Source organism: Centroberyx affinis, unplaced genomic scaffold (assembly GCF_046629955.1).
Source record: "Centroberyx affinis isolate AG114_WGS23_722 - 3 ecotype Tasmania unplaced genomic scaffold, CSIRO-AGI_Caff_v1 ptg001304l_1, whole genome shotgun sequence".
Classification (NCBI taxonomy): domain Eukaryota; kingdom Metazoa; phylum Chordata; class Actinopteri; order Beryciformes; family Berycidae; genus Centroberyx; species Centroberyx affinis.
In genome coordinates, this window is record NW_027279810.1 from 179,274 (window position 1) to 196,176 (window position 16,903).

General features: G+C 44.8%; 1 protein-coding gene across 2 annotated transcripts; it reads right to left on the reverse strand.

Annotated features, from left to right (window-relative positions):
* Positions 1-802: 802 nt before the first annotated feature.
* src (v-src avian sarcoma (Schmidt-Ruppin A-2) viral oncogene homolog) lies at positions 803-9,392 on the reverse strand. 2 transcript variants are annotated; one of them, XM_071525543.1, is made up of 11 exons: positions 9,173-9,392; positions 8,910-9,009; positions 6,814-6,912; positions 6,208-6,311; positions 4,430-4,579; positions 4,117-4,272; positions 3,328-3,507; positions 3,001-3,077; positions 2,715-2,868; positions 2,392-2,523; positions 803-2,290 (listed from the first exon to the last, which is right to left on the reverse strand). In XM_071525543.1, the coding sequence occupies exons 1-11, from the start codon at positions 9,390-9,392 to the stop codon at positions 2,082-2,084; spliced, it is 1,581 nt and encodes a 526-aa protein (XP_071381644.1). In that variant the 3' UTR covers positions 803-2,081. The 2 variants fall into 2 exon arrangements, with proteins under 2 accessions (XP_071381644.1, XP_071381643.1); XM_071525542.1 differs by having other exon boundaries at positions 9,140-9,392.
* Positions 9,393-16,903: the final 7,511 nt, after the last annotated feature.

Sequence of the window (16,903 nt, forward strand, 5' to 3'; positions counted from 1 at the left end):
AATCCAAGCTATAGAGAAGCTGGTCGTACCATAATACAGAGTACAGCATCATGCGAGTACAGAAGATGATGGCAGTGGCGTCCATCATGTTGATCAGCTGCACACAGAGAATAAGAAACATTTGGATGTTGAAGGGAATGACAGCCTCTGAAGCAGCACCAAAATCATTTGAAGATTTTCAGGATGTAAACATTTGTGGTTTGGTTTGGATTGTAATGTGTAATGTGTGGAGTAATGCTGGTCGGTGATCAGTGTGTAGCAAGAGAGGAATGTTTTTCTCTCCAAAGCTGGGTGGGGGACACATAACTAGTTTTCAGCTAAGCCAAGCTAAGTTTCTCAGGAATACGTGCACAAAAAAAACATACTTGTAATGTGAAAGTGTTGCTATAGTATATAATATCATTCATGTCAGTTGTTATTTATCCTATAACTATAGGAGGTACCATAAACAATACAGAGGATGGCAAAATGATGCTGAAAGCAAAATAGACCATCAGGATATTTTAAAAGGAATAAATTATAAAGATGATATATACAAAATATTAGCATTAAGGATATTTACAGTTAATTTTCAAAATGCCAATTCATTTCCTATACATGTTTGGGAAGGCTTTGCGCTCTGCCCTCTACAGGCTGAAGGGAGGCATTGCCATATTTAGCACAGTATCACTATCCATTACCCATTTGTCATCTACACTGACAACAGAACCATAACAATACCTCCAGTGTAAGATCATCAAATGCATCAAAACAGAAATCTCCTTCACATTTATGAAGGTCAAGACTGAAAAGAGACATGAAAGAAGATTCACTTGATTTTAATCTGAATGATTGAAAACAAATCAATGCCTTTAAACCATGGTGCTGAGCCACGGTCGGTACTGTACACAGGTGCAGGATCTGAAAACAGTGGATTTTCCTTTGAGTAGAATTTCAGGGCTTCCCCTTACCCAACTCAAACTTCATTGTAAGAAAAGTTCAGCGTAGTAAAAATACACTTTTACACAGTAGAAGAGAGCTCTGTACAAAAGAGATTTCATTGGCACAAAAAAAAAAAACTTGCAGCAGAATTCTAGTCTTCTCCATCCTGAGAGGAGCGTTAGTAGCCATCAGTAGCCATTTCTTTTCAGGAAAAGTCACAAATAGAAAACATTAGATACAGAGAAAGACGTATTCTCCTCTATTCTTTGTGTTGTACTGTATGTTGGTCACAGCGATAAACCAATTAATCCCGACTAACCACAATGATGCACAGTCAAGGATGGTTACGAAGCAAAATGTAAAATCGTTCACCTGAAAATATTCCAGTTGATCCAGGTCTGATAACAACAATTAATTAAAAATCTAATATCCGGGATATCCTGGCAAATACGGTCCCAAAGAGTTGCTTCTCAAGTAGCCAATCTGTGGACATTACTTGGAAGACAGAGTCTGACCACATGAGTTTCAATGGGGATCCCAACGATAGTGTCACAGAAGTGGACATCCTGAAATGGTGCTTTCAGCAGGACATGACTCCAACTATCACCCTCTGGACTCCCTTGTTTCACACATATGCAGTCTTTCATATGGTTCAGAGTCAGCCACAGTGTTGAACCTGACTAACTACAAGACCACACACGTCACATGAATTAACACAGGCAATAGGGAATACATGGGTCATGTGTGTCTTACAAACACAAGGAAGGTAGGTAAACCTGCTTGGCTGTATAGTCCGTTGATAAAAAAATTTGACTGACAAGCAAGAGAAGATAAACTGTATGACAACCTAAAAAATAATAATATATTAGTCCTATCTTTTGAAAATAGTCTCTCAGAACTGACATGTTGGAGAGTATAATGACGGTAAATATAGAAAGAGGCAGGTACTGAATGTTGATTGGTTTGATGAATCCCGTTGGCAGTCCCAGATGCCAGAGAGGCGAGAGTCATTGATTGTATCCAGGATCCCGTTGTACATACACACCCGCACACATCCATGTCCATGCACTCTAAAGCAGATGCATGCTCAGATTTGCACATGCAGCATGCACACACACACATACAAACACACACACACACACAGACACACAGACACACAGTTACAGGTTCTCTCCCGGCTGGTACTGGGGCTCTGTGGAGGTGAAGTAGTCCTCCAGGAAGCCCTGCAGGTACTCGAAGGTGGGCCTCTCCTCGGGCTCCTTCCTCCAGCAGGTCAGCATCAACTCGTGCAGGGACTCGGGGCACTCCGCTGGGCAGGGCATCCGGTAGCCACGCTCCACCTGGTCCAGCACCTCCCGGTTCACCATACCTGGGAAGGGGAACAGAGATATATCATCATGTTGGAAGCACGTAGTTATGCTGTGTGCAAATTCCCCAGGCAGAAAAAAACAGTGCAGATATTATTCTTGCCTGGATAGGGCACTCTGCCTTTGGTGGCCAGTTCAGTCAGCAGGACGCCAAAGGACCAGACGTCAGACTTAATGGTGAAGCGGCCGTAGAGAGCCGCCTCAGGAGCGGTCCACTTGATGGGAAACTTGGCTCCTGCAAGATGACACAAGTATCAGAAAGTCAAAACAGGATCATTGTAACACAAACTGAGAGAAAATATCACCTTCCATTCATGGATAGATGAGAGTAACCTGGGGACTGCCCAGGTTACTCCCAATAAGCACTAGTGACGCATTAAAATGCAGTGTAAAAACAAGCTAACTAGCGCCCTCCAGTGGTCTTACCCTGCCTTGCAGTGTATTCGTTGTCCTCAATGAGGCGAGCCAGACCAAAATCAGCCACTTTGCACACCAGGTTGTCTCCCACCAGGATGTTAGCAGCTCTCAGGTCTCTGTGCACGTAGTTCATCCTCTCCACATAAGCCATTCCTGAAGCAATCTGAGGAAGAAGGAAAGTTTCATGATCGGCTATATCAGAGGTAGATACTCTAGATGCCAAAAAGGAATGATGAAGCATTTTTTGAGCTGATTTCATTTTCATGTGATGTGGTAGCAGATGATTTGTACTGACCTGTGAGGCCATGTCCACCAGCTGAGGGAGGCGGAGCATTTTACCCATGTCCCCTTTCAGGAAGTCCAGTAAGCTACCTGTTAGTGGGGACACATGTGTTAGTATGGCTATGTTAGAGCTGCTGTGGTAATGTTTGAACATTTGAGCTTTCAAAGTTTTCAAATATACATATGTATTTATGCACAAAAGCTTTATTCTTATTCCTCTATTCTTATCCTGAGCCATGATATGAAAACAAAATCATGAAAACTGAGTAATATGGGACCTGTAAAGTTTGTACATTAATAAGTTTGTTTATATGTGAAAGTGTGTAGAGTCCATGCAGACCTTGTCCCATGTACTCAGTGACGATGTAGATCGGTTCCTCAGACACCACAGCATAGAGCTGAACCAGCTTTTCATGTCTCAGCTTCTTCATGACCTGGGCTTCCTGGAGGAAGGCCTCAGGAGACATGGTGCCCGGCTTCAGAGTCTTGATAGCCACCCGCGTCGTACCGTTCCATGTTCCTGGTAAAAACAAGAGTCATAGGAGTCTTAACAGTATTCATAGTCACCATGTCAAACAAAATGAAAAGCATCAATGTTATAGACAGAACTTCCCTGTATGTGAATCTATATCTATTATCTCTAACTATCTAATCTATTTCTCAGCTATGTCCGAAAAGTGTATTTATCCATTATATCCTGTATCAGTACATAGAAGGCAACTGACATATAAGTGAGTGGTTTCTTCCCAATGTGGGTGTGCTGGCCTACAATCCTTCAATGTGTGTGAAGAAAATCATACCTGCTGTATGCATGTTGATTTTACATTGACTCTCCTGCATTTCTAACATTTAAGAATAATTGGGTTGGCATGCTGGCCAGGACCATGAAATATTTTCTAAATGCCAGGGGACAATGTCAGTTACCAGCTATAACAACAAAAACAGCATCAATGAAACAAGACGAGTTCCAAGCCACTCTTAAGAATTATATAAAAAAAAAACAAAAAAAAAACAACCTTTAATTTCAAGGCTAATTCAAAAAACAACTCCACTCTCTATCCTTTCTTTTTGAACAACAACAAATCAGAGATACGGTTTTCTGAAGGGAATCAATCACGACATGACTTACCCATCCAGACCTCTCCGAAGCAGCCCTGTCCCAGCTTGAGGTCAAGGCGGAGGGACTCTCTGGGAATCTCCCAGGCATCCCTGGCCAGGCCCTGGGTCTGAGGCTTCAGGACAGGACACACCTCCGTCAGACAGTGACACAGCCCATCAGCATGCTCTGAGGGACAGGAGAGAGGAGAGGGAATATGGTTAAGTCCTAGTCTTGGCAATTTCACTTCGTTAGTTATCAGAGAATAGGCTTCCCAGTGACTGAGTGAGATATGGGAGGAACTGTGAAAGGAAGGAGATAAGCGTTTAGTTTTGTGTGAACTCACTGCGATAATGATTGACAAGCTGCTGCAGGTTGCTGAACTGTGTACGTGATGTGATGTAGAAGCCTCCGCTGTCCAGCTTCCTGATCTTGTAGTGTTTGACGTTCAGCCCTTTGGTGTTGTCGTAGTCCAATACAGACAGACAGTAGGCACCTGGCAAGGATGACAGCAGATATGATAAACTAGGGAAATTTACTACAATCATATTTCATTGTAACAGTCTGGAAGAAAACGATTAATTTTCCCCATTGTCATTGCGTTTCACCTAAATTTACAAAAAAAAAGACTGGAATTTAAATGTAACGATTTAATTGTTCGCATGGGAAAAAAATCAATTGGATGAAAATTTCAGATTGGAAGAGACTGATGGACAATGCGGTCTTTATGCCACCAGAGGGCAGCATCAGTCAAGTGAACCAGTCTGACTGACAGGCTCAGAGCGCCCCAGGGCGATGCCGCCGCCGCCGCCTCCTCCTCTCAGTGTTTGAACGGGGCGATATGGCCCATGGTTGTACAGTCCTCAGCCCTGGCTCCACACTGACCTACTTCTGTCTGGCTCACCCACCCACCCAAGGCCTCCCCAGTGCTCCTGCTCAACCATCTACTCCCTCCCCTCTCAGCAACCCCTCATCCACCTCACTCCCCTCCTTCCCCTTCCTTCCCCTCCCCTCCATCCCTCCCCTCTGTGATCTCTTTTCTCGCTCTATGCAGAGATCAGCCATGTACACTCACATGCATTCGCCGTAATATGAACTAGCAGGGATCCTGTGCTGTACATGCATATACAAATGACAGACAGACACACACACACAGAGCCGGGGGAGCCTGTAGGGACTGTGGAGCAGCAGCAGCAGCAGCAGCAGCAGCAGCAGCAGCAGCAGCAGCGGAGCAGCTGCCTATCAGAACCATCTCCAGACTGAGTCCCATAGGCGTCAAATCCAACCATTTCCCATCTGCCCTGATTCATCTCTGTGCTGTACCCACTCTGCCACAGTGCAGCGGGGCGCACAGTGAACAGCAGCGTATCATGTCTTACTTATGAAAATAACTTTTCTTCTCTCTAATGGATTTTTTTGTAAAATATGTCAAACATACATAATGCACAGTATCAGCACTGTTGTTAGAGTTGTATTTGGGTTGTTGATTTTCAACAACTCGGATACTACGGATGACTTTAGCATTTTTGTGATCATTCTGGTTCATATTAAAGGGGCAATAGGTATAAGGCTAAGACAAAATGGCTATAACATATCTGTGGTGGTTTGATTGGGTTGTTGATCAATACCAAGGACTTAACGATTACTTCACCAGGTGCTGAGATGCTTTCAAAACTCACTTTCCGGCCCTGTACTCTGTTTGGGAACAAAAACTCTCCACCCATTGGAATTTCAAAACTCCCAGTCCCGCCCCTACCCACTTGGATTTTCAACTGCTCAACAGTGGAGGACGGTGCCGCCAGGACATTTCATTCTCAAAGCAAATGTCAAAGCAGTGCTGTTATTACGGTACTTTGTGATATTCCCTCTTCACTTGACGTTTCTGTTGGATCAAATTAGCTAGCTTACTTGTCAAAGTAGCTATCTTACTCATCAAATTAGCTATCTTATGTTGATCAAATTAGCTAGCTTGCTTGTCTCTATTGTGAAAGTGCAACTTTATTATTTGTGTCAATTACTTGCTAAAAGTCATAGGTTACTTACTGCCCCTTTAACATAGTGTCAAACAGAGGCAGAGTGAGTGATGAGTTTTCCGGCTTGTTTATATGGGGGCAACACACGTACCTTTGGTCGTCTCACTCTCTCTCACCAGGAAAGTCCCTCTCCTGTTCTCCAAACTGAGCAGCAGCCTCTCCGAGTCGCGGCGTGTGATCTTGCCAAAGTACCACCTAGAGAGGCCGAGAGAGGACACACGGGACACAGGGAGCAGGTTGGTAAGGGGGACAAGGTGTATGTGGGTGAAAGAGGAGGAATGAGGAAGCCAGAGTGAGTTGCTGCTTGTGGTTTCTGAAAGTAAAGTGAAAGAAAAAAATCTGTCTTTGCATGCCCCATTCCAGATGCATTGCATACCGATGCCTATAGTATAACAACCGCTTACCTGGACTCCATAGTCAGTCTGAGATGACTGGTGGAGCAGGAAACAAAGGTGAGAAATGGAGTTGTTATAAAAGGTTAGCATGTGTTCACATGTAAAGATCAGTAGTGGAGTATAAAGGATAAAGGGATTACAATCACTGAGGTACAGGTGCTCGCTTCAAAGTCACACTGAGATAAAAGCTGAAATTAATTTGCTAAAGAATCATACATTTGAGTGCAAATTGTTCCATGTGCTTGATGAAAGGAATAGATAAAAGAGACAGAGCAAGAAAAAAACATAAAGGAGGGATTTACTCTTCTGCCTGGATGGAGTCGGATGGAGCCACATAATTGCTGGGGATATAACCGCTCTCTCCGGTGGTCAGGGAGCGCGCCAGCCACCAGTCCCCTTCTCTGCACAGATGAAACAAGAACACACAGCTTCACAGATGCTCATCACACATCCAAAAGACTAATAAAACAGTCTTTAAGGATCTTAGGGCCGGTGTTTATCAAGTGTCTCAGAGTAGAAATAAACTCAAGCTGATGTAACATCCATTTTTGCCTTTCTGGCTGTAACTGGCTCACTGAAATGATTAAGGGCATATAGTGCCTACAGTAACTGAGCACTCGGCTCCTGGAGAAGCTTGATAAACGCAGGCCCAAGGATTTTATGGGGAATCTACATGTTTAGCTAGTGGGACCTCAGGTTTGGATGTTCAAAAACAATATTTGGAAGTTATCTAATGATAGACAAACATGCATTCATGTGGGTATGACAGCAGGGAAGGATGGTACCTGTGTGCTACAGTTTATCAGGGGTGAGTTGCTGTAGCTTTGCAGCACTGTAGAATTCACTTGTAGAATTTGACAGAAAATTTAGGTTTGTCTTACAATGTGTTCGTTACCTACAGTTGACTTGAGATGATTATAGTGCTGCAAGGCTTTGGACCAACTTCCCTTGAGTACTGAGGGAGCATGGGACATGGACAGAGTTACGTGGTTTGTGCCTTTCTAGTGGAGTGGTGTTACAGTGCACAAGCATACGCTTCAGGTGGTACAAATACATCTAGGTAAACACACACAACCACAGTGCAATCACGTAAGATTCCAAAGAAGCTTCACAAACCTGCAGTTCACCTTCCTCCTACAAACAAATATGACGGTGTGTAATGGAGAAACAGGCAGAGGAAAGGAGAGATCAAAAGGAAATGGTGAAAAAGGAGGGGGTTAAAGATGCAGAGAGAGCACGTTTTGAGCAGTAGCAGGCTAGTAGAGTACACAGTCCACAACACAATCATAAAACCACTAAGCACTCGTAAACTCCCACAACTCACTCAGGAGAGGCAACAATCTAAATTATTTTCTCAGAAACCAATGTAGTAGTGTGTATGTTAAAGCTATGAAGCCAACACTAAAATATTTAAATCATTACATAACTGAGAGAGAAGGAAGGGGAAATAATGAGGCAAAGGAGGGGAGGGGGTTGTTAAAATAAAAACAAAGGGATGCAGAGGGCCTGACATTATCATAACAAAAGCCTATCATATCATTGTGCGTTATGATATTAGGCATGGTGCGGCAATCTAAGAGAGCTAAAACAAAGCTGAGGGACTCCTAATTTGATTGCGATGCCCCATTAACAGGGGTTCAACTAATCTTAGAGTCGGTTCATAGAATCTGGGTGCATTTGACCCAATAATGATCCAAGTCTGTGGCTTGAGGGCCAGATGCAGCGATAATCCACTATTGTCCTCAGCTCATGCCTTCTAGGTCAGCAGTTTGTTAGCAGGCATGCAGCACTGGGGGTTCAGCACTACAGTATATGGTTCACTGCACCTCTATTGATTCCTACAGCAAGCCCCTATTTTGAAAACAAGCGAGATGCCCCTTAAACAGGTTAGGTTTGCATTGTGTAACTGAGATTTGTTCCACCCCCTCGCACTTTGTCTACTTTTCAGGAATTAGGTCGCAAGTAGCAACAAAAATAGCCATGTCCCTTCCTGAGGTGGACCGACCGGTGAGGTAGAACCAGCCTCGGAGAAGCTGTGCGCTTTTGTGAATGGGCAGCAGAGAAAGGGAAAAATTGAGCAGAAACTTGTCAGTTCACACAAAAACAAGCACCGCTGAGGGGAGCCCGTTCCTATGGTTACAGGACGACAAGTGACATGCATTTTGGGTTGCAGAACAGTCAGATAACAGAGCAATAACCCAGACAGATATGTAGAGCACAGTGTGTACGTGCATGTGTATGTGTGAGTGTATGGTTATCCCTTATCATCGTGTGTAAGCAAAAGTGAATTCTGGGACTATTCCTGAGTGTATGTGTGTGTATGAGTGATAATAAAGAGTGAGGAGGAGAGAGAGATTGATAAAGGGAGGGTGTGATTGGCTTGCTGCATTTTCCTTACGTGTTGTTGACGATCTGGAGGCGTTCGCCCTTCCTAAAGGACAGATCTGACGCCGTTCGAGACTCATAGTCATATAATGCCACGAAGGTTGTAACGCCCCCTGTTGGGAGAGAGAGATTGGCTATTAACAAAAAACTGCATAAACGACATACAGTAGAGTTAAAACAAGCCACACATTAAACCAGTAAATCTAAAAATCAAAGACTAAGGCATTGAGCTGAGCTTCCTACCTGCTAGTGTGCTTCTATTAGGAGAGGTGACACTGTTATTGTCCACACCCCCGAACAGGGCCAGCTCCGCATTATTGGCCATGGGCTGACTGGCACGGAGACCTCCATCCACAGTAGGGCTCCGGTTGGGTGTTAAGGACTGTTGGGTGGAATAGAGGTGGTGTCCGCCAGCCCCTCCCCCAGAGCTGAGGTTGCCATCAAGGCTGCGGGTTCGCTGGCCTACATCCTTGGGCTTACTCTTGGATCCCCCCATGGCCGAGGCCTGCGGCACAGACACAGAGGAAAAAAAAAAACCTGTGAAACCTCGGACAAAAAAATGAACACAGTTGAAGTTGCGTTTCAAAGCACTGACAAAAAGATCTAAGTGCAGAACATTTCTGAATCTTTCGTCAAACGGACTTGCCTCCTTATGTCATTCTCTCAGAATGGCAGCACATTCTTTGGCGAAATTCCTCTGACTGCCACAAGGCCAGATGCAGAAACCAGAGACAGATTGGAGACCGCAGCTCTAAACCCACTGAGACACAGTGTCATGTAGACCACATAAACCAATACTTCCCTACGGATGGTCCAGCAGCTGCCGCTCCTCAGTTTCAACACAGATACGAGATACACTCCCCGCCCCCCCCACTACCACCAGCAGTGTGCACACACAGGCGCACATGTCACACATGCCTACATGCACATGTGCAAGCTCATACACAGATGCACATACATACTGACACAGAAACAAGCTGCTGCACTAAGAAGAAATAACCTCCAGTGCCTTTGCTTTGTTGTGTCAGAGTCCTTGTTTTGACTTTACTCACACTGATCTTTTGAGTGAGTCTGGATTAATAAGACTCAAAAAGATATATATATATATATATAAAAAAAAGCTATCTATCACCAACCCAACCCCTATTCATACCCATTCATTCATTCATTACGTCATTCAGTAAAGTGGGAACTAAAAGGTGCTGGGTAAGCGTTGGCACTGCACTCATAATACTCATCATCTGCAACCATGGATCCATCTATATGCTCCACATCGATCGTAACACATGCCAGTATATAACTAATATAGTTTGTATTTTTACATGATGCTGACTCAAAGTATATAGTAACAACCAAAACACGTAAAGGAGTATCAGTGAAGGAGTGCTGGACAGAATGAAGAGGAATTAGCAATGACTGAGAGACTATCCAGAATTGTACATCAAGGAGTGTTCAATAACAGGCCCAATTAAGACACTAAGACTTGGTGAAAACACACTCAAAGTCATGAGGAGAGTTTTGGATTGTTGCGGCTGTTCTCTATCTCTCTTCATTTCTCCAGCCTCCCTGCCCACTCAGGCACGTGAAGTATCTCAGGCCTCTGTAATCACAGCTTAGTGCAGGGAAATCATTACACTAAGCCAGGGATAATTTAGGGACTCAAGCCACTGCATCATGGACAGACAGAACCACAGGGGGTTCGCTAGGAAATACTAATTTACTGAAAACGCTAAGTTGGGGTGGAGAACACTGGAAAAGCCCCAGATTTGATAAGTAAATAAGTGAAATGGTCACTGTCTGGGAGTGCACGCGGACAGCGTAAGGCTACTCAAGCCTGTTTCTATTTAGAATCCTTTAGATCTAACTTCAGAGTCAGTCACTGCATGAGTTCAGTCTTATTCACAAGCGGTGTGTCTAATCCTAGACAAACGGCATGCTACACTAGCAGGCTGGCAGCCAGGCATGTTAGAGCGATGCGGTGACATATGGTGGAAAATGTATGGCACAAAGAGACGCACGGATCTCTCGCCATGCGAGGGAAATTAGCGAGAGCTGTCGCTGGTTCTTGTCGGTCATATAGGATGCAGCCTGCCTGGAGAGTGGAGGCGGAGGCCACAGGGGAGACGGGGGGCTTACTGGTGTGTTTTCAGACAGCTTAGGAGATTCCTATGGATTTGGATGCGTGCAGCGGCCAAGTGTGCCTGCTCATCTCAGAGGAGCAGCGAGGCAATTCAGAAAATAATAACAAAAAGGGACAGAAAAATATCTACATTTATAGAGAGTGGAGAGTGAGGGGAGAGAAAGGAAGGGGAGGGAAAATAACATGGGAGTTCATTTTTGCCAAGCATCATGAATGGGAGATTGGTGGGGGAGACAAGAGGGGAGAGAGAGGGGGAGCGAGGACGGGTCAATGGGGACGGACGGTCGATGTCTCCCCCGGGGGCATGTCTGCAGAAAGGGGTCGCGTCACAGTAAGTGTGTGTAACAGTAACAGTGTGCACAGGTTAACACACACACATACTCTTACAGCCACATACAAGAGCAGACACAAAGATGACTGGTGGCACAGGGAGCCGCTCTTTGTGTCTTTTGTGTTCTCCCCCCAGCAGACTGGTTGCATGGTTAATAAGCCTTTTCAGGCAGAGCGCAGGGGAGACACTTCCTCTCCCATCTCAATGCCCCCATCATGTAAAAATCCACGCAATTGACACTTTCACTTAAAGTGATGTCACCTTAATGAGATGCCTCAGATGGTGTTTATGTAACACATTATGCAGACAAACCTCGCCTCAATAACTGTGAATTATGCTGACACAATATGCTTGTAGTGCTCAACAGCAGCTGTGCCTATAATATAGCATCAGACATAGTAAATCAATGATACAATTTCAATGCCAAATGGAGGAAAGATGAGACACCCATTTGAACGTCTTACAATTTTTTTGGCTGAATAGAATTTGGTTCCTTGGGCAAAGAGTGACTTAATACACAGAGAATATGCGCTGAAAAGTCCAAGAAAGAAACCATGACTGAACCGAGTAAACATGAAACAGAGCATTAAGGAGTCTGGGGCCTTTCTTCACACTCGGTTTCAAACAAAGGCGTCTTTTGTCAGCTCACAGCAGGCGGCTTGCACAAGACAGAGAGGTGGCCTGTGGCTTGTGGACTGCCAGACCCTAGCGTGTTTTAGCTCCTCTTTCCTCTAACAGCCACTAGGAAATATGGAAATGAAGGGAGTCACGAAGGCGAAACACTGTCATGTTGTGCAGGAGGGCAGGAGGGGTTGTGTCTGTGTGCGCACGCAAGCATTCTGGTGTGTGATCACCCGGTGAGGTCTGGCTCGCTCTAGCCAGTGATAGCGAGAGCCTGATTTTGGGCCTAATAGGCCTGAGGTACAGTAACCAAGGAGCACCTACTCTCTGTGAGGCAGAGCTGCATGAAAATCCCCCGGGCAAGGCAGGGAGTTTGGGGGGGGGGGGGATTTGCTTAATTATGCACAAGATCTGGCAATGAATTCCTAATCCAAGTCTCATGGGCTTTGGTTGAATGGGAATAGTCTTTTAATATTGCTGCTGGGGTTGTTTTTTTTCCACTGAACTCTGCATTTCTCTGTTTTGCTTTCTTTTTCATTTCGTGTGAGAGGAAAACAAGGATAATCTCTGAATAGTATCCACATATTGAAACAATGGAAAGGATGCGGTGCCATTCATCTATTAACAGGCTTCCTTGATCAGGTCTTTGTCAGGGCAGGATCAGGACACCCCCCATCAATTCAATAACACAGACTTTGTACTGAATACCCTTAGCGCGCTCTGTCTATTTAAAAAAAAAAAAAAGATCTTTTCATCTTTTGGGGAAGATCAAGCAATCACGAACATCAAAATTGAGCAAGCCTGATTCAGATGTTGTGCATGCAGGTTTAATGAGAGCAAACTGAAGCAAACCCAGAGAAGAGAGACTGAGACAGAGATAGTGAAACTCTGCTATGTGAAGAGGCAAGTTTGGACTTGTATGTTGAGATGACAGCTACAGTAGACCCCATACCTCCACCTCAGGGTGCTTGTTGCTGTTGGTCTTTGGTCTAAAATGAGGATTGGGCATGTTCTGACAACCTACCTTCACTAGAAGAAAAGGCACTTTCATGCCTCTGGCAATAGGTTAAAGGTCACAAATTAAGCTTTTGCTATAACACTATCATTACAACAATTACACTGCTGTATTAACACACTGTAATTTTGTAATTATACAGGAATAACAAGTGTTACAGTCCTGTTCATCTACAGCTTTTCCTGTTCACCTACAGTATTAACACATTGTAATTTTGTAATTATACAGGAATAACAAGTGTTACAGTCCTATTCACCTACAGCTTGATGATGGATCACTGAGGGCAAGGAAGAGGGGATTAGTATAGCGAGCCTTCTGCATTTTTTCTCTGATGCCAACTGACCTGCTTTACACACTAAGCTGAAATACCAACTAAGTAACGTATGGCCATGAATGTAAAAGAAAGAAATGGCTCGGTCTCTCCGGGTTAATAAATCTCAGAGTAAGATGAAATGATCCTGAATGTGGTCACTGTGCTGCACAGAGCACAGAGTAACAGAGACAAATTGACGTTTAGTCCCCATGGGCCTCCTCTGCCTCTGCAAGGCCTCTTTCCTTCCAGCTGACATCAGTGGGAGAACAACAGGTGCCAGACTGCTGGGAGATAGCATCCTGTTTTTATTGCATTTGCATGAGCAGACATCAAATGTTTAAACTGGTGTGTGTGTGTGTTTGTCACTTGAGTATGCTTGAGTTGAGGAGGCTGGGTGGATGGATGGACAAGCTGTACTCACAAAGTTTAAATCAGGACAGAACAAACAAACTCCATCGCACATTTGCTGCACACAACTTAAACACAGTGTACATTACCACTGTAATCCTGGAAGGTTAAACAACAGACCAGGTATCCTTGGCTTGACCGATTACATCACATTGCATGACCTGTTTCCCATGGCCCTGTCTGTCTGTCTGTTTAGAGAGCTGTATAGCTCTCTAAACCAAAGGCATAGTGAACACAGGATGCATGCAGTACAAGGCAGGGTAAATTCACTGTGACAGGAGTGATCCTGCTTTAAGGATACCTGATAACATGTTGACAAATTCCAATCTTCCTGGTTTTTATAGTGTTGCTCTCGAAAAGGAATGAATGTGCAAACAGCAAGTGATCTAGCTCAGGGGAAAGGAAGCAAGACATAAAGTGTGTGTGCATGAGAGAGAGTGAGTGTGTGTGTACAGTGAGTGCATACACATGTGTCTGTGCCTGTATAGTTTGTGTGTGTGTGTGTGTGTGTGTGTGTGACTTTGTACATGTGATCCTAATGTCAGCCTGGTGGATGTATGTACTTCATCTTAATGCTCTCTATGTAATTACTACAGAGAAAAGTGGGGAGGCTTTGGCTCCTGCATGCGTCAGCAGCCACCAATCGTCGCATAATCCAGCGCTGCTTGTTCTGCCCAGATTATCAACATCTATTCCCTAATCGTGTTCGCCAAACGCCGTGATGACATTCCATCTGGGGCCCTGCAAACAACACGGTTACTGAAACGACAGGACTGGATATACCGGTCAAACCGCCACTGCTGCCGTTACCATTCCTTCAAGCACATCTCTCATCTTGTCTCGACAAATCCATCTGCTGTGGGGAAACACACACAAAGTAGCAAAATCTCCACCGACAGCACCCAGAACAGGTCGCTGGTTACTCGCACACAGGGTTTGATGAAGTAACATCAGTAGTGCTTATCCTGCACCGAGTCAGGTGGTCCCGTTCCTGGTACTTAACAAAGGTCAGTTGCAGTTGAACGTGGTCTTGTTTCTCTTCTCCTTCCACAAACAAGAACAGAGGAAATGGCTGCTGGGATATGTTTACACACCCCTACCCACGCACTTTTTTCAGCAACCACCTATGACATCCACCCATCCACACTTCCCATTCAGTTACACATTGAGTCAATCATTACAAAGAGTTGAGATGAAGTATCAGTGCAGAGAGCATATGTCGTAAACTCAAGCTGTTGGCATTTCACCTCTTTTGTACTGCAGCTAGGCCTACCCAGTGCGGTGTGTGTGCATCAAACTGTGAACCAGAAAGCTCCTCCGTGTTTCGGCGGTCCGAAGATAAACATACGCCCTCGGTGGTAGGACGTTGCTGAGTCCGGGATAAAGCTTGTGTGTACCGATCCCCCCTGTGCTCCTATCGCGGACAGACACAGGGATGGGAGGTGTTGAAGTCAATATTTACCGCCCCGCGCAGACACGGCCTGGCCGTTGCTATGGAGGCGATTCCAAGCATTCCACAAAGCAACAAACTGCACAGATGTAGGCTAGCTGCACACCGACTTTCTGGCCAAAATACTCAGAGGGAACACTGCATGCTTATCTGATGAAGAGAAAGGCAAGATTAGAGGAAGCTCCGTCTCTCTAAATTATGTGGGATGTCTGTCACTTCCTGAAAGCATTTGGGGGAGAGAGAGAGAGAGAGAGAGAGAGAGAGAGAGAGAGAGAGAGAGAGAGAGAGAGAGAGAGAGAGAGAGAGAGAGAGAGAGAGAGAGAGAGAGAGAAAGAAAGAGAGAGAGAGAGAGAGAGAGAGAGAGAGAGAAAGAAAGAAAGAGAGAGAGAGAGAGAGAGAAAGAAAGAAAGAAAGAAAGAGAGAGACAGAGTGAGATCACCTGGGGAAATTCTTTCCATCTTGATGTTTTTGGTTATACCACAGGAGATTCCCATAAAAAACATAGTGTTTACCCATTTTCCCAGCCTCTTAGGAGCCTGCAGTGCTTTGGCTTTTATAATAGGATCAGAGGCTGTGAGCCCTTATCCCTTTCACTGTGGGCTTGTGTGTGTGTCTGTGTCTGTGTGTGTGAGAGAGAGTGTGTGTGTGTTTCTCACAACTGGTATTTCTGCTTAAAAGCAACCTATGTTCAGATTACCTTTTGTTTGCCAAAACAGCACAACTGACCGCAAAATCCAGTGACATCTCTGGCCTCAATTAGAGCGCAGAGCTGAGCTGCTGGCCGGTCCATCTTAAACCCTCGTGTTCAATTTTTTTTTACGACTTCCAAACAACAAACACCGCTGGCACCGACCGCAGGTTCATGGATTTTCTGTTATCCCCTGTTCCTAATCTGAGTATGACACACATGAAATTATTTTGGGATTGAGGTTCAGCAAGAAAATATCTGGGCCATTTTAGATGAGGTGATCTGCTGTTTTTTCCTAAGGGAAGCAGGGAAGGGAGAGACCTACTGAAGCATGTCTGTTAAGAGACTGGGAAGAGTAGAGACGCTGGAATCATCTCTACTTTGTTGTGAACCCTTTTACCTAGATGCCCCCCCCTCCCTTTTTCATTCATCTACAGTAGGCGACTCCCTCTTTCCATCTTCCCTCTTCTCCTTTAGCTAAACGGCAACCGACTCCACCCACTCCATCCCTTACATTATCTCAAAGCCCACACAGCAACACTTGAGCCCAACACTTCCCAGTTCCACAGGCAGCACTGTGATTAAAAATGGAGCAGAAGCCACGTCATTGCGGGACACATCAAAACATATCATAGAAAAATTCCCCTGCCACACTGAAAAAAAAAAAATAGAGAGGGAGAGAGAGAGAGACGGAGAGAGAGAGAGAGAGCGCAGTCCAATCCAGCCAAGCTAAGCCTATCTAAACCGAGTCATACATAGTAAGAGCCTCATTGTGCCGCTGTGTGTGAATCATTTCCCATACAACAATAACATCATAGATGGTGTACTGGTTGAATCCCTCGCCTCTGGAGCCACATGTAGCCCTCCTGGCCTCCTGTATCCCTCCGAGCTTCCCCCTTGTCCTGTCTCAATAAATAATAGAAAAATGCACGGAAAGTGTAATGCCTACTTACTTGTAGAAAAAAGAGTCATCTGGCTTACCGAGACCTTCAACTAACCTTCCTAGACTGGGTGTGACGAGCACGGCTTAGGGGAGACAGA